This window comes from Pseudophryne corroboree, chromosome 1 (genome assembly GCF_028390025.1).
Source record: "Pseudophryne corroboree isolate aPseCor3 chromosome 1, aPseCor3.hap2, whole genome shotgun sequence".
Taxonomy (NCBI): Eukaryota; Metazoa; Chordata; class Amphibia; order Anura; family Myobatrachidae; genus Pseudophryne; species Pseudophryne corroboree.
Window position 1 is genome coordinate 1,182,280,546 of NC_086444.1, and position 27,491 is coordinate 1,182,308,036.

At 47.6% G+C, this 27,491-nt stretch overlaps 1 protein-coding gene and 1 long non-coding RNA gene across 6 annotated transcripts in view; one reads left to right on the plus strand and one right to left on the minus strand.

Moving 5' to 3' along the window:
- Positions 1 to 27,491, minus strand: part of DYSF (dysferlin) — a 515,016-nt gene that overhangs the window by 19,570 nt on the left and 467,955 nt on the right. For all 5 annotated transcript variants that reach the window (XM_063925289.1, XM_063925290.1, XM_063925288.1 and 2 more), the window contains 3 exons: positions 25,467 to 25,608; positions 14,885 to 14,984; positions 8,705 to 8,883 (listed from right to left, as the gene is read on the minus strand). In XM_063925289.1, coding sequence (XP_063781359.1) covers positions 8,705 to 8,883; positions 14,885 to 14,984; positions 25,467 to 25,608 — 421 coding nt within the window. The remainder of the gene's footprint in view (positions 1 to 8,704; positions 8,884 to 14,884; positions 14,985 to 25,466; positions 25,609 to 27,491) is intronic.
- LOC134929745 (uncharacterized) overlaps positions 23,700 to 27,491 on the plus strand; it is a 63,365-nt gene continuing 59,573 nt past the window's right edge. The window contains exon 1 of the long non-coding RNA XR_010178631.1: positions 23,700 to 23,906. This is a non-coding gene — a long non-coding RNA (uncharacterized LOC134929745). The remainder of the gene's footprint in view (positions 23,907 to 27,491) is intronic.

Here is a 27,491-nt window from a genome sequence, read left to right on the forward strand (position 1 = left end):
GAGGAGACTCCTAGCCTTGAGGCGGGGAGCCTTAGCTATTCTCCTTTGGCGTCCTCTGGTGGGGATGATCCTGGGGGCGGTTCTTGTATTAGTGCCCCAAAAGCCCCTGATCCGGATCCTCCCCCAGACAGGGTTGCAAATGGGGAGGGGTATGATATTAGGGAGGGTGTTGTTGTACAGGGATCTAAGGGTCTGTTCTGTGACACTGCGGTCTCAGTTGTTGGTGGGGTGGAGGAGGGGGAGGTGGAAGAAATCTCTTTGTCTGATGAGGATGTTCTTCCCTTCGGGGTTACGTGTAAAAGAGTAGGATCCTCTGATGAGGATTCTAAAAGACAAGCAAAGAAAAAGTGAATGGGGTCCTACCTCTATAATCCAAGAAACATGGATCCCCAACCTATACGATGTGCCACCATTAATGTGGCTTCCGTGTTTTCTGAACGTGCTCGTTTCTTGGCCTTCGATTTTTTTCAACACGGTTGATGTTGACTTTTTATTTTTGCAGGAGACCAGGGTAGGTGACTTGGCCACACTCCATCGGGCCAAGTGTCAGTGGAAGCGGGGGCCTTCCTTCTGGTCTCTTGCGGCCGAGGCGTCCAGTGGGTTGGCAGTACTTTTTACTGATATGGTAAACGTGCACAGGATTATAGATTTACAGGTAGGTAGGTGCATGGTTTTAGATGTCAACCTGAGAGGACATGACCTGAGGCTAATAAACATCTATGGGCCCCATTCAAAGTGGGACAGGAAATGTCTTTTCAGGGAGATAAAACCGTTTCTTTTTACGGCCCGGCAGATTGTCTTTGGAGGTGATTTTAACACCGTCATTAGGCCAAAAGACAGAGGGGACACAAAGGCGACCCTGGGCTATGATTCCAATTTTCTAGTTAGCATGGTTAGAGAGGCTGGTCTGGTGGATGTGCACGTTCGCCATTTCCCAGACCTCACAGGTTTCACCTATCATTGTGGTAGTCGTAGGTCTAGGATAGATAGGTTTTTTGTTAAGGAGTCCTCGAAAACTTTGCCTCCTGAGACAAAGCCAGTAGAGTTCTCCGATCACGTTTTTCTGTGTGTTGCTTTGAACGTCTCAGAAACCCCTCAGAAAGGGCGGGGCCTTTGGCGTTTGAATTCCGAGCTCCTAAAGGAGGAGGGAGTTAGACAGTCCTTTAGAGACTTTCTTCAACTACAGGAAACGCTTCTGGAGGCTGGTTGGAGTAGGTCTGAGTGGTGGGAGGAGTGTAAAAAGAGGACTCGAAGGCTTTTTCAAAGGCTGGTAGCCAGGAATAACTTGACAAAAAGATGTATCTACCAGAGCCTGAGAAAGAAACTGGATTTCTTGATCTCTGAGCGTGGAGATAGTGGGGAAATCTCCCGGGTGAAGGCTCAGATGAAGGAATATCAGTACGATCGCCTGGCTTCTTTGATTCTGGAGAGGGATTATGGAAAATACCACTCGCCTGATCCCTACCAGAGTTGCAGAAAATCAGTTGATTTGAGGGAGGTCAGGGGCCTGTTTGATGACCAGGGTACTCTTCATGAAGACAGGGAGGGTATTTTGGGAGTCATCAGGTCCTATTACTCCAGCCTTTTGTCTGAGCAGCCACTCATCAGAGAGAGGATGGATCAGTTTCTGAGGGAGACACCTGGACTTGAGCAACTTGATCCTTCTTTTGACTCTTTGGGCAGTGATGTGACAGTGGAGGAGGTCAAGAGAGCCATAGACGGTTTGTCTATAAAAAAATCTCCGGGCCCAGATGGGTTAACATCTGAATTTTTTAAAGCTTTTTCAGACATATTAGCTCCTCATCTCATGGAGGTATTTAATGAAAGCCTGGGTAAGGGATCACTCCCTCCCTCTATGAGATCCTCTGCTCTCATATTATTGTCTAAAGGTAGGGACCCGGTGCGTGTTGAGAACTGGCGCCCCATCGCTCTTCTCAATACAGACAGAAAGATTCTGGCAAAGGTACTTTTTAATCGGCTGATGGAAGTTTCCGGGCTGTTACATTCTCCGTCTCAGCATTGCACTGTAAAAGGCCAAAGCACATTTAGTGCTGTCCTTGGCATCCGGGAGGCTGTGGAGCAATGTCGTGCTGAAAAATGGGGCAAGTATTTGCTGGCATTGGATCAGTCCAAGGCTTTTGACCGAGTTAATCATCAGTACCTGTGGGCTGTGCTGGAGAGGTATGGTCTTCCAGCGAGGGTGGTAGATTGGCTACGTGTCATTTACAATCAGGCTGAGAGCTTCCCACTTGTCAATGGCTGGGTAGGCCCTGCTTTTGCGGTCGACTCGGGTGTCCGTCAGGGGTGTCCCCTGAGCCCCCTTCTATATGTATTTGCAATTGATCCCTTTGTGCGGAGGATTGAGAGCGGTGCTGTGGCAGGGGTTCAGCTGGGCCCTGGGTTGCCGCTGAGGGTGGTGGCCTACGCAGACGATGTTACTGTGGTCCTGTCATCTGTGGCAGAGGCACGTGGCATGGAACATCTTATCTGTGAGTACTCTGAGGCTTCGTGCTCCAGAATCAATCAGGATAAGTGTGAAGCTTTCTGGATGGGGGAGGAAGGTGATGAATTTACCCTTCCGGATAGCCTCCCCCGCGCCAGTCCAGAGATAAAAATTTTAGGTATCAAATTTGGCCGTGGTGATTATGCCACTCAGAATTGGGAGAAGAGGCTGGAAGATGCTACCAGGAAGGTGCAGTCCTGGAGAAGGTGGCAACTTTCTCTCAGGGAGAGGGTTGACTTATGCAAAACCTATCTGATTCCGCTTTTTCTGTATGTCAGTTATGTGTGCTTCTTGCCACAGTCTTTGTGGACCAAGATGAATTCTTTATTCTTCCTGATGTTATGGGGGAATAGAATGAATCTGGTCAAGAGAGGGATCACTTACAGATCGAGGGAACAGGGGGGGCTGAGTATGGTCAACCCTGTGGTGTTTTTTGCTACAACGTTTTTAAAACTGAATCTAGGGAGTTTGTTTCTAGGAACTCCCCCTCGATGGGTAGAGAGTTTTAGGGCCTGGGTGTTTCCCTTCCTCAGGTTATGGATGGATGGTGGCCAAGTAAAAACCTTTCGAGTCCGGCATGGCTACCTCCCGATCTACGTTATACTGTGCTTGAAGATGACGAGGCTTTGGGGGCTGGAGGTGGGTGAAGTCAAAAACTTCTCTAGAAGGGAGTTGGAGAGAAGAATTTTGCAGACTCACTTTTATGCTCCGCTGTCGTTAAGGGACTGCCCAGACAGTGTCTGCTCAGATGGGTTGTCTTTGATTAATTCTCAAAGAATCCCACTGAAGTTCAGAGATATTGCCTGGCTTTCTTTCCAAGGGAGGCTTTATGTGCGGGGTAACCTCAAGTGTCGAAGTGCCAATGATCGTGGCTGCCCACGTGAGGAATGTCTAGGGGAGGTGGAGACAATGGACCATTTCCTCCTTGAGTGTCCCTTCAATATAAAGGTTTACAGAGCGGTATCAAGGGCCTTACGCATCCTGTGCCTTTCGGGGCTTAGTTACCCTGAGTGGGTTTATGGGGCGTTCAAAGGGTATAGAAGGTTTGATTTAACCACAATTTTTATAGTTAGTTTAGCAGTTAGGTTTCACACATGGGGTGCACGGTGTCAGGTTTCCCTCAGAGCAAAGGTCCTCCCCTGTGAGGAGGTGGTGGGAAATATTCTGCACGAGGTTAAGAGGATGATGGATATGGATAGGAACAGGTTGGATGCTGTCGGGTGGTCCAGGCTCTGGCGCCACCTGAAACCCCCTTGAGTGGGTAGCAGAAGTCCTTTTCTTGTTCATCTTATGGCTTCCTATCCTTCACCTTCCCGTAGATTTTCTTTTTTCTGTTTTTTTCATTAAAGCGGTTTGCATGTGACTAAAAGACTTCATTCATCTTTTCATTGCTTATGGTTATGAGATGTGTTGTTCGAATACAGTAGGTTGTTTTTTGCTTAGATGTTAAGCAATTTTGACATTGCGTATAGTTATACAAGCTCTGTTGATTTTTGGTTTGGATTATTGGGCAACAATTCAATGTATATTGTATGTCCTATTTTTATGAGTTTTACCATATTTATGTAATGTATGTTGCAATTTTTCTTAATAAAGGATAGCAGTATATGCATGTGGGTATTATACACAGGTGCAGCAGTATATGCATGTGGGCATTATACACAGGTGCAGCAGTATATGCATGTGGGTATTATACACAGGTGCAGCAGTATATACATGTGGGCATTATACACAGGTGCAGCAGTATATACATGTGAGCATTATACACAGGTGCAGCAGTATATACATGTGGGCATTATACACAGGTGCAGCAGTATATACATGTGGGCATTATACACAGGTGCAGCAGTATATACATGTGGGCATTATACACGGGTGCAGCAGTATATACATGTGGGCATTATACACAGGTGCAGCAGTATATACATGTGAGCATTATACACAGGTGCAGCAGTATATACATGTGGGCATTATACACAGGTGCAGCAGTATATGCATGTGGGCATTATACCCAGGTGCAGCAGTATGTATTGCTAGAAACTTGGTGAGGATTGATCAGAGATGTGCGGGAAAGGTAGGCAGGGGGGCACTGCCTCACCGGCCGTAGACTTTTTACTCCAGAGTTTTGGCTATAAAAATGATTATTATAATATACTGTAAAGAAGATATTTATAATATATTCTTTGTATTTTCCATATTCTTTATATAGTCAAAACTCTGGTGTATACTTTAGTATGACAGGAAAGGCTCTGCCTCACCTCACTGCACGTCACTGATGGGACAGGATGGCATATTATGTGTGATGGGGCACAGGATGTCACACTATAGGTGCATACACACGGAGCGATATAACTGAGCAATTTTGACTATATAGTCAAAATCGCTCAGAAAGTTAGTGCAGATCGCTCCGTGTGTACACAGCCAGCGATAGCGATGCGCGTCCCCGCTAGGTCGCTATCGCTGGGAAAAATAGTCAGTGCAGGCAAGTCAATTTTGACTATGTCGCTGCAAAAGTTAGGCAAAATCGCTAACACTTTAAGAGGCCAGCGATTTTGCCCAGCGATAGCGATGTGCAGGCGGCGGTGGTGCGGGCGGCGGCGGGTTGTGGCGGCGGTGCGGGCGGCGGCGGGTTGCGGTGGCGGTGTGGGCGACGGCGGGTTGCGGCGGCGGGTTGCGGTGTGGGCGGTGCGGGCGGCGGCGGGTTGCGGCAGCGGTGCGGGCGGGGGAAATTTACCTTTCTATTGCAGAGTTTGGCAGCGGAGCGGTACCAGTTTCAAAAATGGCGCCTCAGCGTCATTTTTGAAATTCAAGATGGCCGCCGCGAGCCAATCACGGCTCGCCGCGTCATCGCCCCGCCCCCTCCCGCTGACTTATATAAGTCAGCGCGAGGCAGCGGCTGTCAGTCCGACGGCGGAGGAGGAGCGGAGAAGAGCTCCTGAAGACGCCGTGGAAGTCCTGGATGGGCGGCGGCTATGCAAAAGAGCTTAGCAGCCGCCGCCCACCAGGTGAAGATGCCGGAGCAAGACCACAGAAGCCCTGGGGAGGTGGCGCCCCCCCAGGTGAAGACGCCGGAAGCCCTGGGAAGGCGGCGGCCATGCAAAAGAGCTTAAAGGCTGCCGCCCCCAGGTGAAGACCCAGTTTAATAAAGGATTTTTAAAAGAATGTGTTGTGTTTTTTTTTAAATATTTGCTTTACAGGTGGACTACAGGTGCCAGCGGGCCCTTTATGTCCGGGCATGCTGGCACTTGTGGTTCTCCAAGTGCCAACATGCTGGGGCAGGCTTGCTGGGACCTGTAGGCCTCCTGTAAAGAACAATATTACTATTGAAAGGCTATCAGCCTCCCATCCACCGGGCCACGGATGGGGGGGACAGCCTCGGGCTTCACCCCTGGCCCTTGGGTGGCTGGAGGGGGGGACTCCTTGATTTAAGGGGTCCTCACTCCTCCAGTGTACCCCGGCCAGGGGTGACTAGTTGGGGGGGTAATGGCACGGCCGCAGGGACCAATATAAAAGTGTCCCCCGGCTGTGGCATTATCTCCCTGGCTAGTGGAGCCCGGTGCTGGTTTGGAAAATACGGGGGACCCCTATGTCTTTTGTCCCCCGTATTTTTTAAACCAGGACCGGACGCAGAGCCCGTGCTGGTTGTCTAAATATGGGGGAACCCTACTCATTTTTTCCTCTGTATTTTAACAACCAGGACTGGCTCAAAGAGCCCGAGGCTGGTTTTACATAGGAGGGGGGACCCCACGCAAATTTTTTTTTTAACTTTCAGCTATTTAAATACCAGCCACCCTGTAAAATCGTCCTATATATGACACTCATCCCCTTATTTAAATGAGATAGTCAAAATCTCCCATAGCCAAAATCTCTTGCATAGTTAGACAAAATCTCTGGTAAAGTTAGTCAAAATCTCCTACTGCCAGTTCAAGGGAAAAGTTAGTCAAAATCTCTCATAGCCAAAATCTCTCCGTGTGTATGCACCTTATGTGTGATGGGACACAGGATGGCACATCATGTGTAATGAGGCACAGGGCGCATTATGTGTAATGGGGCACAGGATGGCGCATTATGTGTGATGGGGCACGTGGTGGTGCATAATGTGTGATGGGGTACAGGATGGCACATTATTTTTAATGGGGCACAGGATGAGACATTGGGGCAGATGTATTAACCTGGAGAAGGCATAAGGAAGTGATAAACCAGTGATATGTGCTAGGTGATAAAGGCATCAGCTAATCAGATCCTGTTAATATACATATTGGAGCTGAGTGGCTGTTGCGTTATCACCTTGCTTTTATCACTGCTTTATCACTTCTCCAGGCTTAATATATCTACCCTATTATATGTAATGGGGCACAGGGTGCATTATGTGTGATGGGGCACAGGATGGCACATTATGTGTGAAGGGGCACATAATGGTGCATTGTGTGTTATGGGGCACAGGATGGCACATTATGTGTGATGGGGCAAAGGATGGTGCATTATGTGTGATGAGGCACATGAAGGTGCATTATGTGTAATGAGGCACAGGGTGGTGCATTATGTGTGATGGTGCACAGGATGGTGCATTATGTGTGATGGGGCACACATATCTTTCCTGAATTTGGAGGTTGGTTCCTGCTGTAACTCTAATATAATATCTCACCATTTTCATTATCTGCCCTGAAATTATATATTGATTTAAAAGTTATATATTTTTTTAAATAAAAAGAAAAGATCTAATATTAATGAAAATAAATGATGCTATAAGGCTCCATTAACATAGATTGTTGTTGTCTTTCACAGTGAAATGACTAAAACTAAGGCCCCCATTTTATCAAGCCTTGGAGAGTGATAAATTGCATGGTGATAAAGTACCAACCAATCAGCTCCTAGCTGCCATGTCACAGGCTGGGTTTGAAAAATGACAGTTATGAGCTGATTGGCCGGTACTTTATCACCATGCAATTTATCACTCTCCTAGTCTTGATAAATCTGGGCCTAATTCAGGCCTGATCGCTGTTGTGCAAAATTGCACAGCGGCCGATTATCAAATGACTGTGCACGCGTACGGACCATAATGCGCAGGCGCGAGGCCAAACTGCAAAAAAATCCAGTGTCTTTTTTGATCGTTAGGTGAGCGCAGGCTGATTGACAGAAAGCACGCGTTTGTGGGTGGTAACTGACAGTTTTCTGGGAGTGCCAGGAAAAACACAGGCGTCCCCATGCATTTTCTGGGAGTGTGTGTGACGTCAGCTCTGGCCCCCGATCAGCCTGTTTGTATCGCACTGTACGAGTAAGTCCTGGGCTACGCACAGACTGGAAACACCATTCGATGGTGAAGGGGAGTTGCAAACAAATTTGCAGAAGTTTTTGCACGGCGTACACATGCATTCGCACACGTGAACACGGCAGATTTTCACTCTCTAAGGCCCCCGCCGATGTGGGAGTGCGTTATCCTACCTGTCCCGCAGTAGCGCACCTTCCACATCGGCTCGGCGCTGCAATGTGTGCGCATGCGCCCTTCTTCCTGTGTGCACCGCCGGAGGCCCCCGGCGCATACGCAGTAGAGCTATGTGGACCAGCAGAAGAATGTCCACGTTAAATAAAGTTTATTCAAAACAACAACAAAAAACGAAGCCACTGCACATTTTGAACACATCGCCTGCCCAGGGGGAGGCGTTCCGGACTGGCGGTTTCAGGAGACGAAAAGGGTCAGCAGAGGCCGTCTCCCATTCAGTACTGCGGAGAAGCGGTAAGTGGCGGTGGTGCGCGGCGGCCAGTGTATACGGCATTAACACGCCATTCATACATATGGGTGCAGCGCAAAATGCAGCCGTAAGGTGCGCTGTGGTCAGCGGGAACCACAGCGCACTTTCATACATCTGGCCCAAAGTATTCTGGGGTGTAAAACATGCTTTCTGCTACATGAGTAAACACAGTGCTACGTTTTGGGTTACAATGTGCAAATACAAATACTGCCTACACAATTCATATGAAAGCTAGTTGAAGAAAATAATGTAACGAAAAATGTCAAATCCATGTTATGAAGTTGGCCAACCATGTGTAAATGTATAAGGGAGCAGGCCTACTGAGGATGAAAACGTACTAGTACTAGGGCCCACCGTAATGATGAAAGCAGGACACACTATCGCAGCTGTCAATATTGATACAATGGTCATTTTCCATTGGCTAAAAAAAAAAACAGGTCAGAATCCTTACAGCGAGGATCTTCTGGTCGCCCTCCATGCCCACACAAGGCCACCAGCCCTTTACAGTCTTCTGCTCGAACAGAGACACGGATCTGTCTGCGGAGTCTGACGGGTCCAACAGCTCCAGGCTGCACTTCTCTGGCGTCTTCGCTGGCCTTGGCATCCTGTTGAGATCCAGCTGTACAGACCCTGAAAGTAGAGAGTTGTTTATTTGTTTGTAATCAGGCGCCAGCGTTCTACTTTGTCATTTTCTTAATTTCGTCCCAAAGTGGTTTCACTGGAATAAAACCCCAAACACATGACGTGTACTGAAGGCCAATCCGAGGCCCCCGGACTCTGAAGACTGATAGAAAATAGAAGTGCGGCTAAACTGTATTTCAGGAGACAAATTAGATGAATTTAATAATGACAGACAAGGTTATCAAGGGGAAGGAGGTCGGACTGAAGGTTACTGTAGACCTACAGTAATACCACGTTCACACTGCCTTGAAAAATCCGGGTTATTGCACGTGAATGCGCAGTAATCCGGATTTATGTGCAGTGTGAACGGGGTCCAGGACAAATTCCCGGGTCGTCTGATCCGGTATTTCAACCCGGGAATAAAGAAGGGTTATTCCCGGGTCAGGCGCAAATGTGAATGGTGTTAAGTGTTCCCGGGTCGATGCGATCCGGGACACTTCAACACTATTGGAGCAGGCGGCGCTTGTAGATCTGATCTCCAAGCGCCGCCCCCACATGTGACCCGGTGACGTCATCGACACGGCAATATGTCGAGTTGGGGCCGCCAGTCTGAACGGGGTCTCAAGCGGGTTGCACATGGGAAGGTCTCGTGCACGAGTCCCGGGTGCAACCCGCTAAAAGTCAGTGTGAACACGGTATTAGTGAACTTCTTCTGTGCTGAGACATCTCCTGGTGCGGGAGGGGGAGGTCCATTACATGCGCCAATGCAAATCCAGGTCACTTTGCTGAGTACTGGGTGGGTGATAGTCATGTAACCGAGGTCCTCTGGAGGCAGCCATTTTGTATTATGAACCAAAATGACTGGAAACTGGTGACATGACTGAGGCACACCGGAGGCCACTGAGCTGCACTCTTATGAACACTGTGCAGGTGTTCTGACTCCAGCTGGCAGACAATGTGCAAACTTTCTGAATCTGAGGTGTTGCCCATAGCAACCAATCAGATTCTAGCTATAATTTATCTACTGCAGACTAGAAAATGATAGGCTGAATCTAATTGGTTGCTTAGAGCAACACCTCCACTTTTCAGTAAAGGGGGAGAGATCTGTGCTTAACTTCTAAGCAAACTGACCAGATTGCTTAAAAATGAAGCACCCATCTCTCCCTTTGTATATCCCATAGCGATACGCGGCCCCACGCGACGCTATCGCTGACTCTAGATTGGCCAGCATGCATGCCAGATCTAGTCAGATGGCTCACTTCACAGCTGGGTGAAGTGTTTTGTTTTTTTTCCCTTTGCTCAGCGCACATTGCGCTGTGTGTTGAGCGTCCAGAGATGTGTGCTGAGCGATCTGTGCTAGATCGCTCAGCACACATCTCTGGTACTCATCTCTACGTGTGTATCCCCCTTAAGTGTAGTAAACCTACCCCAAGTTCTTCTACATGGAGAAAAAAAGTGACGTGACAGCAGCGGTCCAAGTGGGCGGGTACGGGTGCATACCCTTAAGAATTTAGCCGTGGGTACTCCGTACCCACACCGACGGGCCGCCGCTCCTTTCCCTCCCTCCGCTGCTGACCGACGCGGCTGCTTGAGGGGAGAAGAGCGCAGAGTTTGCTCTCCTGCCCCTCAGTGTCTTCCTTCAATTCAGCACCGGCCCGTGAGCCAATCAGAGCTTGCGGACCGGCAGCCAAGTCCGCTGGACCACGAGCTTTGATTGGCTTACGGATGGCGCTGAATTGAAGGAAGACCGTGACACCCGCACCGACTGAGGACAGGAGAGGCGCAGGCTACGCTCTCCTCCCCTCACACACACACAGGATCAAGACACCAGCAGCAGTGGTGAGCAGCAGTGGTGAGCAGCAGGGGAAGGGGGGCATGTATACCTTGCACTGGGGGCATATCTGGCACTGTGGAGATATGTGTATCTGGCATTGGGGGCATATCTGGCACTGGGGGGACATATGTATCTGGCACTGGGGGGACATGTGTATCTGGCACTGGGGGCATATCTGGCACTGGGGGACATGTGTATCTGGCACTGGGGGCATATCTGACACTGAGGGCATATCTGGCACTGGGGGCATATCTGGCACTGGGGGGACGTGTATCTGGCACTGGGATTTCTGTATCTGGCACTGGGGGCATATCTGGCACTGGGGAGGCATTTCTGTATCTGGCACTGTGAAGCAATGTATATCTGGCACTCTGGGGGCATTTGTGTATCTGGCACTGTGGGGTAATGTGTATCTGGCACTGTGGGGCAATGTATATCTGGCACTGTGGGGCAATGTATATCGGCACTATTGGGGTCATATGTGTATCTGCCCCTTCCCCCATATGTGTATCACGCCACCATTTTCATTGGCCACGCCCCACATGGCATTTGGCCACACCCATTTTTGGCGCGCGCACACAGTACCTGTAAGACATTTTTTCTACTTGCACCACTGCGTGACAGGGATATATTTTGCAGCAATCTGGTAATAAGGCACGGTTAAAGCTTAAGCCATTGCTAGCGGGGTAGTCTATTTATCGATTAAAGTCAGTGACTTGGGATGTGGGATTGATCTTTCAAGATATATGGCAGTGTACACAGAGTAACATACAATTAATGTTCTGACTAACGTAATAGGCAAACAAGGGTTGTATTGTGAGTATCCTGCACTCAGCTTGGAGGATGCGGAGGAGAATCTTTTTGTCTGTATTATTCACGTTATGTGTATTATCACTAATTGTTAGGTTTTGAAGAACCAATTTGGCCTTTCCCAGCAACTAATAGCGACCACATCTGAGTCCAGACGCAGCATGAAGACAGATAGGTGGCCACTACCCCTCTCAGAGCCCAGAAGCTGGTCCTGCACTGCTGGCAGGCGAGCGAGGCACAGGGAAGCCAGCGCTGATGGCATTGTTTACAATAAACCTCAATTACAATCATTTTAGCTTGGAATTAACATTTGATATTGTTCCTGCTCTGATTTCTTGGTACAGACTCAAAGCAACTTGACATAAACTCCCATACATAAACCAGATGTGTGCTGGATCTGACTGACGCGGCGTGCCACGGAAATGCCTGTCTCTTCATGCTAGGCAATGGACATAGCGGAGAGAAAACTGGCGCAGCCATTAAAGCAGCTTCTGTCAGCAAAGCCACACTCGGTGCCGCTCTGGAGTCTCTCTTAGTAACACAGCTCTGCCCAGTGTGTGGGGGAACTCTCAGCTCGCTGATGTCATGCTGGAACCCGGTGTAACGGGCTTTGTGTGCGCAGCACAATCGCTTCCATTCTCTGTCAGCCCTCAGATAAAAGGGTATTATACCGACGCATAGCTGACCTGATTTATACAGCCCTGCCTGGGGAATAGCACAGTAACCACCTGCCACCGCCTTTTCTTTCCGTTAACAGTTATTGGGAAATAAAGTATACCTTTCCTTTAAATGATCGGAAGTCTGTAGTCTGAGTGGTGATAGCAGCATATGTCCTATACTCCTGGCTTAATGAAGCAATCCATCTTTATGGCCTTGCTCATATGTGTTGTGTAATCTAAATTGGATATATGAATTTAGGGGCCAATTCAGTAAGGATTGTGAAAATTACAAATTTGCAAAAAATTGCGAGCAATTGGATAATTGCGAAAGCATGCCCAAACAGAAAAACTGCAACTCTAATTTAATGTTACAAAAAGAAGGTGGACTTGTGAAATGTGCAAATATTGCAAAAGATCTAAAAAAAAATATGCATTATTTGCGTATAAATTTACAATTTTACGCATTTTTTGCTTACATGTTTCTGATGTTGCAATTTTTGCAAACAACTGTGTTTTAACCTCAAATATTGCACTACCTACTTTCCGGGCCAAAAAAAATAAAAATTGGTGTTGCTGTTCTTGAACATATGTTTGTGTGTGTAGCGATATAAAAAACAAAAACAAAAACAAATAATATGTGGGTATGTTTTGTTAACAAAAAACGTGTTGGTTGCTTAAAAAACATTCAAAAACTGTTAGGAAGCTAAAAGACATTGGTGGTCATTCCGAGTTGATCGCTAGCTGCAGCGATGAGGCCAAAAAAATTGCACTTCTGCGCATGCAGCGCAATGCGCACTATTACCTCGAATGATGTAGTTTCAACACAGGGTCTAACTAAGCTTTTCAGTCGTACTGCTGGCCGCAGAGTGATTGACATGAAGTGGGCGTTTCTGGGTGTCAACTGACCGTTTCCAGGGAGTGTTCAGAAAAACGCAGGCGTGCCAGCAAAAACGCAGGCGTGGCTGGGCAAACGCAGGGAGTGTTTGTGATGTCAAAACAGGAACTGAACAGTCTGAAGTGATCGCAAGCGCGGAGTAGGTCTGAAGCTACTCTGAAACTGCACAAAATTATTTTGTAGCCGCTCTGCCATCCGTTTGTTCGCACTTCTGCTAAGCTAACATACACTCCCAGTGGGAGGCGGTATAGCGTTTGCACGGCTGCTATAAACTGCTAGCGAGCGAACAACTCGGAATGACCACCATTAAGCAGATCCTACAAAACAAAATGCTTGGAAATGTTAATGTTTGCTTTCAAAAAATAGTGTGGTTGTCAAACCTCGATTGTTAGTAAGTGCAAAAACAATTAAGTTCCTAACTTATATTTTATAAATAAACATGTTACAGAGTTTAAAGCTCCCTTACATGTTTAGAAGTTTCAATACAGCTGAATGAAGTGATTTGTGGTCTGAGGTGGGAACTTCTTCAGTTGGGTGTAATGAAGCAATGATTGCAGTATACATGGAACATTCTACAACTGAGGTCAGCTTGTGCAGTTGTTAAGGTAGACCTGTAGTCACTCAGAAACTGCACACCATAAATGTGCGATCAGTTGTACAAATTGCGTATGCACCGCCCACCGATCATCAGCATACACCCACAACACCCCCCACAACACGCCCCTGCTCGTAGTTTTTGCGAGTCCAGCCCTTTAGTACGCCCCCTACACGCCTACTTTTCGTAGTGCATACGCAGTTTTTGCTTCGTCTCAGAAGTTGCATTTTTTTCTCAGTTTTTGTGGTATATGCTGCAGATTCTGGGATTTTCCACATTTTCTGCAATTTTTGCTGCTTTGCGATCCTTGCTGAATTAGGCCCTTAATCCCTTATTAATACAACAGAAGCAATACATGACTATATCCCTGTCCTCACTGACACATCACTCATCTCCTGATATACTCTGTGCTGCTGGGGGACATTGTTCCTCCCACTATATACTGTAACTCTCAGTCTGTGGCTCCCTGCTGCCTCTATTCCCCTCCTCACATCATGTCACTGCCCCTGTCACATGCAGCCCTGTCCTCACTGACATGTCACTCATCCCCTGATATACTCTGTGCTGCTGGGGCCCCTGCTCCTTCCTCTATATACTGTATAACTATCAGTCTGTGACTTCCTGCTCCCTCCATTTCCTCCTCACATCATGGCACTGCCCCTGTCACATGCAGCCCTGTCCTCACTGACACATCACTCATCTCCTGATATACTCTGTGCTGCAGGGGACCCTGCTCCTCCCACTATATAATTCACAGTCTGTGACTTCCTGCTGCCTCCATTCCCCTCCTCACATCATATCACTGCCCCTGTCACATGCAGCCCTGTCCTCACTGACATATCCCTCATCTCCTGATATACTCTGTGCTGCTGGTACCCTGCTCCTCCAGGTATATAACTCTCAGTCTGTGGCCTCCTGCTGTAGGACTTGGGGCCTGTGAATCTGTACCTTATATTGAGGGGGGAGATGTACCAAGCCTTGGAGAGAGACAAAGTGCAGAGATAAAATACCAGCCAATCCGCTCCTACCTGCCATGTTACAGACTGTGTTTGAATAATGACAGGAGCTGATTGGTTGGTAGTTTATCCTTCTCCAAGGCGTAGTACATCTCCCCCTGAGTCTGTGTATTTCTCCTGTAAGAGACACTGCTTCCATGCCTTGTAGATAGGGGTGCACATTACCTGGCTGCAATATGCGGTCACCTGTTCGCTCCTTACCTAAATAGTCATCAAAGGAGAACTTGTCATTGTCCCATATCTGTATAATGAGGGTAGGGGGGATTTTATTTTCCGTCTTGTCCAAGCTCCAGAAATGCTCCTGTAAGAGAGAGAGACGGGGTGACGTGTGAGGTCTGCTACAGTACATGGCAGGGGGCAGGAATATTCCAGATTATAGGGTAAGCGCTGCATCAGGGACTGAACCAAAATTCATGACAATTCTGGCAACACGTTTACTATGAGCGACAGTAGTGGCATCAATGAGGTACTTGGCAGTAAGGGCATTTAGTAACTTGGCTGCCAGGAGAAGGGTACCCGTTATATGCCAGATTCTCTACACTAGTTATTTACTAGCTATAACCATAACGTGTAGGGCACTTTACTGGTCTCCTGATTGACCGGATGGTCCCTACTGATATTATTGCTTGTGGGCGAGATATAATGGCAGGGCCGGTTGGGGGAAGGGAGGTACAGTCTGTTCACTCTATATATCATGTACCGACCCTTTTCCCAAACATTCCAGGAGCCACACAGGTAGCAGCAGGTAGTGAGAGCTGCAGGAACAGGTAGGTGCTGACACTGCTGGTGCAGGCCTGATTAAGGACATGTCACACTCATCTACCTGCGAGGGTGCAGCTGCTCACACAGTGGTGTACAAGGCACTGCCAATATACAGGGAATGCAGGGAGAGCTGCCTAGCACAGGCTACAATGACAGCCAAGCCCCTTCCATGATATGCATGCCCACTATGGCAGCCTGCCAGGAAGATCACCCATTAACTGTATACTACAGCCTTACATTACTGCCCATCTACCACTTTTATAGTCAAAACTCTGGATTAAAAAGTGTGCGGAAAGTGAGGCAGTGCCTCCCCTGCCTATCTTTTCCATACATCTGTGTATAATACCCACATGTATATACTGCTGCAGCTGTGTATAATGCCCACAGGTATATATTGCTGCTCCTGTGTATAATAGCCACATGTATATACTGCTGCAGCTGTGTATAATGCCCACAGGTATATATTGCTGCTCCTGTGTATAATACCCACATGTATATACTGCTGCACCTGTGTATAATGCCCACAGGTATATATTGCTGCTCCTGTGTATAATGACCACATGAATATACTGCTGCACCTGTGTATAGTGCCCACATGTATATACTGCTGCACCTGTGTATAAAGCCCACATGTATATACTGCTGCACCTGTGTATAATGCCCACATGTATATACTGCTGCACCTGTGTATAATGCCCACAGGTATATAATGCTGTACCTGTGTATAATACCCACATGTATATACTGTTGCTCCTGTGTATAATGCCCACATGTATATATACTGCTGCATCTGTGTATAATGCATACCTGTATATACTGCTGCATCTGTGCATAATGCCCACATGTATATACTGCTGCACCTGTGTATAATGCCCACATGTATATACTGCTGCACCTGTGTATAATGCCCACATGTATATACTGCTGCACCTGTGTATAATGCCCACAGGTATATAATGCTGTACCTGTGTATAATACCCACATGTATATACTGTTGCTCCTGTGTATAATGCCCACATGTATATATACTGCTGCATCTGTGTATAATGCATACCTGTATATACTGCTGCATCTGTGCATAATGCCCACATGTATATACTGCTGCATCTGTGTATAATGCTCACATGTATATATACTGCTGCACCTGTGTATAATGCCCACATGTATATACTGCTGCGCCTGTGTATAATGCTCACATGTATATACTGCTGTGCCTGTGTATAATGCGCACATGTATATACTGCTGTGCCTGTGTATAATGCACACATGTATATACTGCTGCATCTGTGTATAATGCTCACATGTATATATACTGCTGCACCTGTGTATAATGCTCACATGTATATATACTGCTGCACCTGTGTATAATGCTCACATGTATATATACTGCTGCACCTGTGTAAAATGCCCACATGTATATACTGCTGCACCTGTGTATAATGTCCACATGTATATACTGCTGCTCCTGTGTATAATGCCCACATGTATATACTGCTGAACCTGTGTATAGTGCCCACATGTATATACTGCTGCTCCTGTGTATAATGCCCACATGTATATACTGCTGCACATGTGTATAATGCCCACATGTGTATACTGCTGCGCCTGTGTATAATGCCCACATGTATATACTGCTCCACCTGTGTATAATGCCCGCATGTATATACTGCTGCACCTGTGTATAATGCCCATATGTATATACTGCTGCGCCTGTGTATAATGCCCACATGTATATACTGCTATCTTTTATTAAGAAAAAATTGCAACATACATTACATAAATATGGTAAAACTCATAAAAATAGGACATACAATATACATTGAATTGTTGCCCAATAATCCAAACCAAAAAGCAACAAAGCTTGTATAACTATACGCAATGTCAAAATTGCTTAACATCTAAGCAAAAAACAACCTACTGTATTCGAACAACACATCTCATAACCATAAGCAATGAAAAGATGAATGAAGTCTTTTAGTCACATGCAAACCGCTTTAATGAAAAAAACAGAAAAAAGAAAATCTACGGGAAGGTGAAGGATAGGAAGCCATAAGATGAACAAGAAAAGGACTTCTGCTACCCACTCAAGGGGGTTTCAGGTGGCGCCAGAGCCTGGACCACCCGACAGCATCCAACCTCTTCCTATCCATATCCATCATCCTCTTAACCTCGTGCAGAATATTTCCCACCACCTCCTCACAGGGGAGGACCTTTGCTCTGAGGGAAACCTGACACCGTGCACCCCATGTGTGAAACCTAACTGCTAAACTAACTATAAAAATTGTGGTTAAATCAAACCTTCTATACCCTTTGAACGCCCCATAAACCCACTCAGGGTAACTAAGCCCCGAAAGGCACGGGATGCGTAAGGCCCTTGATACCGCTCTGTAAACCTTTATATTGAAGGGACACTCAAGGAGGAAATGGTCCATTGTCTCCACCTCCCCTAGACATTCCTCACGTGGGCAGCCACGATCATTGGCACTTCGACACTTGAGGTTACCCCGCACATAAAGCCTCCCTTGGAAAGAAAGCCAGGCAATATCTCTGAACTTCAGTGGGATTCTTTGAGAATTAATCAAAGACAACCCATCTTAGCAGACACTGTCTGGGCAGTCCCTTAACGACAGCGGAGCATAAAAGTGAGTCTGCAAAATTCTTCTCTCCAACTCCCTTCTAGAGAAGTTTTTGACTTCACCCACCTCCAGCCCCCAAAGCATTGTCATCTTCAAGCACAGTATAACGTAGATCGGGAGGTAGCCATGCCGGACTCGAAAGGTTTTTACTTGGCCACCATCCATCCATAACCTGAGGAAGGGAAACACCCAGGCCCTAAAACTCTCTACCCATCGAGGGGGAGTTCCTAGAAACAAACTCCCTAGATTCAGTTTTAAAAACGTTGTAGCAAAAAACACCACAGGGTTGACCATACTCAGCCCCCCCTGTTCCCTCGATCTGTAGGTGATCCCTCTCTTGACCAGATTCATTCTATTCCCCCATAACATCAGGAAGAATAAAGAATTCATCTTGGTCCACAAAGACTGTGGCAAGAAGCACACATAACTGACATACTGAAAAAGCGGAATCAGATAGGTTTTGCATAAGTCAACCCTCTCCCTGAGAGAAAGTTGCCACCTTCTCCAGGACTGCACCTTCCTGGTAGCATCTTCCAGCCTCTTCTCCCAATTCTGAGTGGCATAATCACCACGGCCAAATTTGATACCTAAAATTTTTATCTCTGGACTGGCGCGGGGGAGGCTATCCGGAAGGGTAAATTCATCACCTTCCTCCCCCATCCAGAAAGCTTCACACTTATCCTGATTGATTCTGGAGCACGAAGCCTCAGAGTACTCACAGATAAGATGTTCCATGCCACGTGCCTCTGCCACAGATGACAGGACCACAGTAACATCGTCTGCGTAGGCCACCACCCTCAGCGGCAACCCAGGGCCCAGCTGAACCCCTGCCACAGCACCGCTCTCAATCCTCCGCACAAAAGGATCAATTGCAAATACATATAGAAGGGGGCTCAGGGGACACCCCTGACGGACACCCGAGTCGACCGCAAAAGCAGGGCCTACCCAGCCATTGACAAGTGGGAAGCTCTCAGCCTGATTGTAAATGACACGTAGCCAATCTACCACCCTCGCTGGAAGACCATACCTCTCCAGCACAGCCCACAGGTACTGATGATTAACTCGGTCAAAAGCCTTGGACTGATCCAATGCCAGCAAATACTTGCCCCATTTTTCAGCACGACATTGCTCCACAGCCTCCCGGATGCCAAGGACAGCACTAAATGTGCTTCGGCCTTTTACAGTGCAATGCTGAGACGGAGAAAGTAACAGCCCGGAAACTTCCATCAGCCGATTAAAAAGTACCTTTGCCAGAATCTTTCTGTCTGTATTGAGAAGAGCGATGGGGCGCCAGTTCTCAACACGCACCGGGTCCCTACCTTTACACAATAATATGAGAGCAGAGGATCTCATAGAGGGAGGGAGTGATCCCGTACCCAGGCTTTCATTAAATACCTCCATGAGATGAGGAGCCAATATGTCTGAAAAAGCTTTAAAAAATTCAGATGTTAACCCATCTGGGCCCGGAGATTTTTTTATAGACAAACCGTCTATGGCTCTCTTGACCTCCTCCACTGTCACATCACTGCCCAAAGAGTCAAAAGAAGGATCAAGTTGCTCAAGTCCAGGTGTCTCCCTCAGAAACTGATCCATCCTCTCTCTGATGAGTGGCTGCTCAGACAAAAGGCTGGAGTAATAGGACCTGATGACTCCCAAAATACCCTCCCTGTCTTCATGAAGAGTACCATGGTCATCAAACAGGCCCCTGACCTCCCTCAATTCAACTGATTTTCTGCAACTCTGGTAGGGATCAGGCGAGTGGTATTTTCCATAATCCCTCTCCAGAATCAAAGAAGACAGGCGATCGTACTGATATTCCTTCATCTGAGCCTTCACCCGGGAGATTTCCCCACTATCTCCACGCTCAGAGATCAAGAAATCCAGTTTCTTTCTCAGGCTCTGGTAGATACATCTTTTTGTCAAGTTTTTCCTGGCTACCAGCCTTTGAAAAAGCCTTCGAGTCCTCTTTTTACACTCCTCCCACCACTCAGACCTACTCCAACCAGCCTCCAGAAGCGTTTCCTGTAGTTGAAGAAAGTCTCTAAAGGACTGTCTAACTCCCTCCTCCTTTAGGAGCTCGGAATTCAAACGCCAAAGGCCCCGCCCTTTCTGAGGGGTTTCTGAGACGTTCAAAGCAACACACAGAAAAACGTGATCGGAGAACTCTACTGGCTTTGTCTCAGGAGGCAAAGTTTTCGAGGACTCCTTAACAAAAAACCTATCTATCCTAGACCTACGACTACCACAATGATAGTTGAAACCTGTGAGGTCTGGGAAATGGCGAACGTGCACATCCACCAGACCAGCCTCTCTAACCATGCTAACTAGAAAATTGGAATCATAGCCCAGGGTCGCCTTTGTGTCCCCTCTGTCTTTTGGCCTAATGACGGTGTTAAAATCACCTCCAAAGACAATCTGCCGGGCCGTAAAAAGAAACGGTTTTATCTCCCTGAAAAGACATTTCCTGTCCCACTTTGAATGGGGCCCATAGATGTTTATTAGCCTCAGGTCATGTCCTCTCAGGTTGACATCTAAAACCATGCACCTACCTACCTGTAAATCTATAATCCTGTGCACGTTTACCATATCAGTAAAAAGTACTGCCAACCCACTGGACGCCTCGGCCGCAAGAGACCAGAAGGAAGGCCCCCGCTTCCACTGACACTTGGCCCGATGGAGTGTGGCCAAGTCACCTACCCTGGTCTCCTGCAAAAATAAAAAGTCAACATCAACCGTGTTGAAAAAATCGAAGGCCAAGAAACGAGCACGTTCAGAAAACACGGAAGCCACATTAATGGTGGCACATCGTATAGGTTGGGGATCCATGTTTCTTGGATTATAGAGGTAGGACCCCATTCACTTTTTCTTTGCTTGTCTTTTAGAATCCTCATCAGAGGATCCTACTCTTTTACACGTAACCCCGAAGGGAAGAACATCCTCATCAGACAAAGAGATTTCTTCCACCTCCCCCTCCTCCACCCCACCAACAACTGAGACCGCAGTGTCACAGAACAGACCCTTAGATCCCTGTACAACAACACCCTCCCTAATATCACACCCCTCCCCATTTGCAACCCTGTCTGGGGGAGGATCCGGATCAGGGGCTTTTGGGGCACTAATACAAGAACCGCCCCCAGGATCACACCCACCAGAGGACGCCAAAGGAGAATAGCTAAGGCTCCCCGCCTCAAGGCTAGGAGTCTCCTCCACCACCATCACCTCTCCCGGAGATTGAGGGGCCTTCCCCTCTGAACTCTGCACTACCTCAACCTTATTTAATAACGGTACCAAGGCCTGGCTTAACTCTGTCCCTGTAGGATCCCACTCTAGATCCCCCTGAGAACTATCTAAGTGCTTGGTTTTGCTCTGAACTTTACCACATCCCCCCTTTTCCTGTTTAGCTTTGACCGTAACTGCCACCCCATCAACAGACAGATTAGAGGCCTGTTTTGGCTTTTTACTTTTAGAAGTATTCGGAACAAACACTAGCTCTTTTCCCCCAACCATGACTACCCCCCCCTCATCCTCATCATCAGCAGAGGACAAAACGTCAAACCTATTAGAGCATACAACGTCCACCCCCTTCTTTTTCAGCTTCTTCCTCCTGCCTTTACTCACTGCCTGAAAAGATGCTTCCCCCCTTTCGACCTGTACTTTCCCTACCCCGCCAGCTTCTAGTTTCCTCAACATATCCTGATGCTGTAAAGCAACCAACATGTTATCCTCATGACTGGGCCTGATTTCTAGTGCCTCCTCAACCACCCCTGCATCATGATTATGCAATGCTTTAGGGCACCGACTATAGGGATGGCCATCCGCTCCGCAGAGATTGCACCTCACCTTATTACACTCACGGGACCCATGCCCCATCTGGCCACACAAAGCACATTTAACAACCGTACAATCATTACTAAGGTGGCGAAAGTCACCACACTTGTGACAAGTTCTGGGCTGCCCAGGATAGAAGCACTGAAGCCGGTCACGGCCAATATAAGCAGCAGATGGTATGTGCTTAGTCTCAGTCCCTACCTGGTGCAGCCTCACAAAGGTCGAATAGGCACCACCCCAGACCCCCTTAGTGTAATCAAATTTCTCAAGCGGGGACAACACTGTGCAGGACCTGGACAACCAATATACGATATCCGCAGACGGTAGTGACTCATTGCGCACCAGAACAGTAATCTTTACCCTATCCTGCCTGGTGATGGTGTTGGTTTTAAAATGGCAGTACGGCTCCTTGGTCTTGTTCTTCTCCCATTGGGAGCCAAAAGCTTGCAAGCCATTCAGGGAGAGGAAGCTCAGATCAAAGTCGGGAGTTCTCACCGGATGGATGCACGCAAAAAGGTCTGCGGCCCTAAAACCAAGCGAGAATACTATATCCAAGAACTCCGACTTTGAAGGAGCCTCCCCCTCCCCTACCCATCTAAACTGAACCACATTGCGCCTTTTTATAGGCTGACCCCCACTTACCCCAAGCTGAGGACCAGTACTAGCCCAACCAGAACCCTCCAAAGTTTTGGCATATGAACCAGATCCTGGTCTAACCACAGGAGGGATTACAGGGAGACCCTTGGGTGCCTGAACATTTACCTTCTTACTGACCTCTATACCCGCACTACCAGCCCCACCAGCCATCCTAGTTTGGTTTGCCTGGATCAAGCTTACGGCCGCTAAAGCCCTCACAGGCATATCCATATCTCCGTAAACTGTTTCTACCAGTGTAGTCTCCTCAGGGGTTAAGCTGCTCTTATCAACTGCCGGCAGTCCTTGGGCCAGTCTTTGCCCAGTTTTCAATATGGCTTCATACTCCGGAATTCCCATTGATGCAGTTAATGATGTCACTCGTGATGTCACACATGATGCCTCTTTGGCCCCGCCCCCCTCAGCCACCACAGCGACTAAGCCAGAGCCAGTCGCTGCTGGCTTACAGGGAGAGCCAGCCTCAGCATCTACCACGGCCCGCGCCGTCCCCATATCCGCAGCTTCAGAGACAAGTGCATCGGGAGCAAGTCCACAGGAAGCAGTAGTAGCCACCAGAGCTCCGGCACCCGCCGTCAACCCGGCAGCCACCATGCCCCCTGCACTGCCACCACCCAGCACTCTCTCTGGGAGAGACGCCTCCCCCTCATGGAAAGCACAGGATGACGTCATCGCAGGGTTCCCCTCGGTATCCACGGCACCAGACACAATCCCAGAAGTTTCACCTCCATCATGGCCCACGATATCCACCACTTCTTCCGCAGTCTGGCTGCCCACCTCCATGTCTTCCACTGGAACTATGAGCCCAGATGCCGCCACAGAACCCTCCGGGACCGGGCCGCCATCACATCCGCATTCTTGTCCTGGTATGGACTCTAGCAGTGCTTTTTCCTTTTGCAATAGAGCCTGATCCTGCAACATTTTAATCCTCTTTTTAACTGCAGCCAAAGTGTCATTCAGCTCCCAAAGTTCATCTTTCAGGACAACTCTCTCCCATCTGCTGCTACAGTTACGCCTTCTTTTTTTATAAGTAATGCGAGAGTATATACGTTTCTGCTCCATTCTTAATTCCTCTAGACTCATATTCATGTATTTGTCACTAGAGGATGTTGAATCCTCCAGGCTGCAATCAGAAACCTCAGCATCTCCACCTGCAGCACTAACCCCCGCCCCACCACAGGCAAGCTCATTCACCTTATCACCTTCCTGAGTTACCTCACCCAGAGAGCCGGTATCCTGTGGTTTGGGGGTCTCCAGTTGGGGATCCTGTTTCATCACCGGATCCACAATCACTGGAAATGCTGTACTGTCCAAATCCTCCAGCACTGAGGCTTCCACTGCAATCGGTAGGTCAGAATTCCCAGGGCCTCCCTCAGGCCTTGCAGCCTGGGACTCTCCATCATCCTCCTCCCCAGGAGGATCCATCCTCCCCTGGAAGGCTCCCAGGGGAAACACTGCAGGCTTTTAAGAAGAACCAGGGCCTAGGAGCTATACACTGTGCATCTGTGTAGAATGCTCACATGTATATACTGCTCCACCTGTGTATAATGCCCGCATGTATATACTGCTGCACCTGTGTATAATGCCCATATGTATATACTGCTGCGCCTGTGTATGATGCCCACATGTGTATACTGCTGCACCTGTGTATAATGCCCACATGTATATACTGCTGCACCTGTGTATAATGCCCACATGTATATACTGCTGCGCCTGTGTATAATGCCCACATGTGTATACTGCTGCACCTGTGTATAATGCCCACATGTAGCCTTTGGCTTATACAGATGGAGCCGCACTCATCCAGTGCGGCTCCATCGCATACGTGCACTCCCGGCGTGACTAGGCGATCCGCACACCTAGTCATGCCGGGAGTAACAGAGACGCCCCCATTCTAGTGCCTGGGCCCGGCGCGCCAAGACACAGACAGAGACACAATTAGCGTGGTTCCATCAGTATATTGGTGTAAATCCGGCTCTGATGGTAGCCAGTGTCTCCTGAGCCATTTACCTCACCGCACGTCCCTGGTTGGCACAGAAGGATGACTGGCACTACTTCATAGCGATGAGTATGATATGATGCCGCTAGTCTATGTTGCCAAGTTTCCTCGCTCTTTTGCACTTTCTTTATTATGCACTTTGATAAAAGGATGCAATAGATTTTTGTGTCATGGACTATTCACTATACCTGACTATGGGTCAGATTTCAGACTTGATCACTGCTGTGCATTTTTGCAGCAGTCTGTGATCAGATAGCCGCCGTCCATGGAGAGTGAAAACCCGCCCCGTGCAAGTGTGCGAATGCATGTGTACAGCGTGCGAAAATTCCTCCAGACAGCAAACACCTGCAAATCCATTCGCAGCTCACTTACCATCAAATGATTTTTCCAGTCTGTGCCCTGAAAACACTTGGAAACACCTGCGTTTTCCTTGACACTCCCAGAAAACGGGCAGTTACCACCCCTAAACATCCGCTTCCTGTCAATCACCTTCCGATCACCTTGCAATCGAAATTTTCACACCATTCAGTTGCGCCTGCACATTGCGGTGCATACACAGTCATTCGATAATCGTCCACTGTGCGATTTCGCACAACATCGATTAGGTCTGAATAGGGCCCTATATATATATACATAATAAATATATCTATTTATATGCCTTTAGTTCCTTTTTTGGACTAGGGAATAGAGACCGGATCTGGCGTCCCCTACAGTTAGAGTTACATGTAAAACATCCTCATGGACTATTGATCTAACAAGAGAAACTTCTGCTCCCATCGTTTATTTAACAACCAAAGCGGATTCCAAGGCTCACCAGCTCTGCCCTCGCACAAAGAGCTGACACAGGTCCGTGCTACCTTCAGACAGCCCCGGCTTTGTACGCCACATGTCCCTGAGCGGTTCTTACCTTTACAGACACTGCGCAGACCTGCTCCGCAGGAAGATAATCAAAGGGAAACACAAATCGCCAGTTGAAGTTTCCTTCGCCTCCCATAGACCTGTAGTGAACATCTGTTTTTTGTTTATTTTCTTCATGGCCTATCAGCCAGCTACGGGAGGAGACACAGGACGCAGTCAGAGGAAGTATATTTGTACAATTTATGCAACATGTCATCGGAACAAAGGCATTACTTTCATCTAGCCCTCCGAGCTCTGGCAGGCTACCACCTATACGGGAGAAGCTGTGTATATACCGCTCCTGCACTTTATATAAACCAGGTCAATGTGTTGAGAGTTTAAAACGTCTGAGAAGTTTTCTTACTCTGTGGTGGAACACGAGACGTATTCTGACTGGCAGCTGTACGGAGTGAGGGGCCTATTTAATACTCATTTCTCCATTGTGGCCATGACTGTAATCTAATTTATCAGCGCTTATCGCGGCAATAATAAAAATCACCCACCGCCTGCGATTATCTGAATTGCGGAGGTAGCGGACCAGTTGGCGTGCGGGTTCCTGTACACACAACTGAAATTCTATTTCTTAACACAAAAAGATAATAATAATAAATAAAGTATAAAGACACATCCCGTATACTAACCGCTGTACCAAGCTGCGCCCGGGTGCCCTTTTACCCGCAGCACTGTCACTATAACGTGAAGGTTTTCTCCTAGGCATTTATCAACAAAGTTGAACTAGTAAGCAGTGCAGGGGACCCCTCCCCCTGGAGCCCCACCCACAGCCCCACTGACGACCAATCGTAATGATACTCAGCCTAAAACCTGTCTGGGAAACTTACCCACACAATGGTGAAAAACGCATTACAATCGGTTCAGTGGTTTCAGAGTTTATCTCAACCAGACAAACAAATAAACAGACTTTCTCATTTATGGAGAACAGAATGACAATCTTTGGAATGGAGAGAGTTAAACCTCCTGGGCTGGGGGTGGATCAAGATGGTATGATTGTTTACAGCCAATCAGGAAAAGTCAGGGGTGGTGTTAGTGATGGAATTGGTGTGGATTTGTGTTGTGCCTGGTCTTTTCATTTTGCCTTCCCAACCTCCCACTCTTCTTTATCTTCATTATTGTTAGGGTATTTTTTGATTTAAGGTTGTTGGCAGTTTGTTGTTCTCATTAGCTTTTTGTGGCGGAAAAGAGCGACAGGTTCTCGTGTTTAAGTTGTTAGTCACAGTTTTCAGTTGGTTTGGTGCTGTTTAGGTGCACACTCCTTCGTTGACTGTTATATCTGCTGGACCACCCTTCAGGGGGCAGCGTCATCACCCTTCAGGGTGGGTAGTCAAGATGAAGGTCTGAGTGGATACCTATGTTTTGGGATTTTGATTGGTTTAGATTTAATTAGCTGGGGGTTGTTTGTCAATTGGTTTTCAGACGTTCTTTTTTCTTGCCACCATACTCTTTTATTAAATTTGCATATTAATATCATTCTATTACAGGTTTTTCTCTAGTTCAGAGGTTCTCAAACTCGGTCCTTGGGGGAACACACAGTGCATGTTTTGCAGGTCTCCTCACAGAATCGCAAGTGAAATAATTAGCTCTACCTGTGGACCTTTTAAAATGTGTCAGTGAGTAATTAATACACCTGTGCACCTGCTGGGTTACCTGCAAAACATGCACTGTGTGTGCCCCCGTGGACCGAGTTTGAGAACCTCTGCTCTAGTTTATTAGATTATAGAGTAAATAGCTAACAACTTTCTGCCAAAATGCATGTCTCCGTGTCGTTATTTTATAGCAGGGCTGGCCAAACCGGTCCTCGAGATCTACCAACAGTTCATGTTTTCCAGGCCTCCTGGAGATCTGTAGATTTGTCAGTTAGGAATGAATGCGGCACATCTTAATTAGTAATGACTACAGCTGTGCACCAGCTAGGAGGTCTGGAAAATGTGAACTGTTGGTAGATCTCGAGGACTGGTTTGGCCAGCTCTGTTTTATAGTATAAGTTGTCTGAATTGTTCATTGTCATGAGGAAGGTACA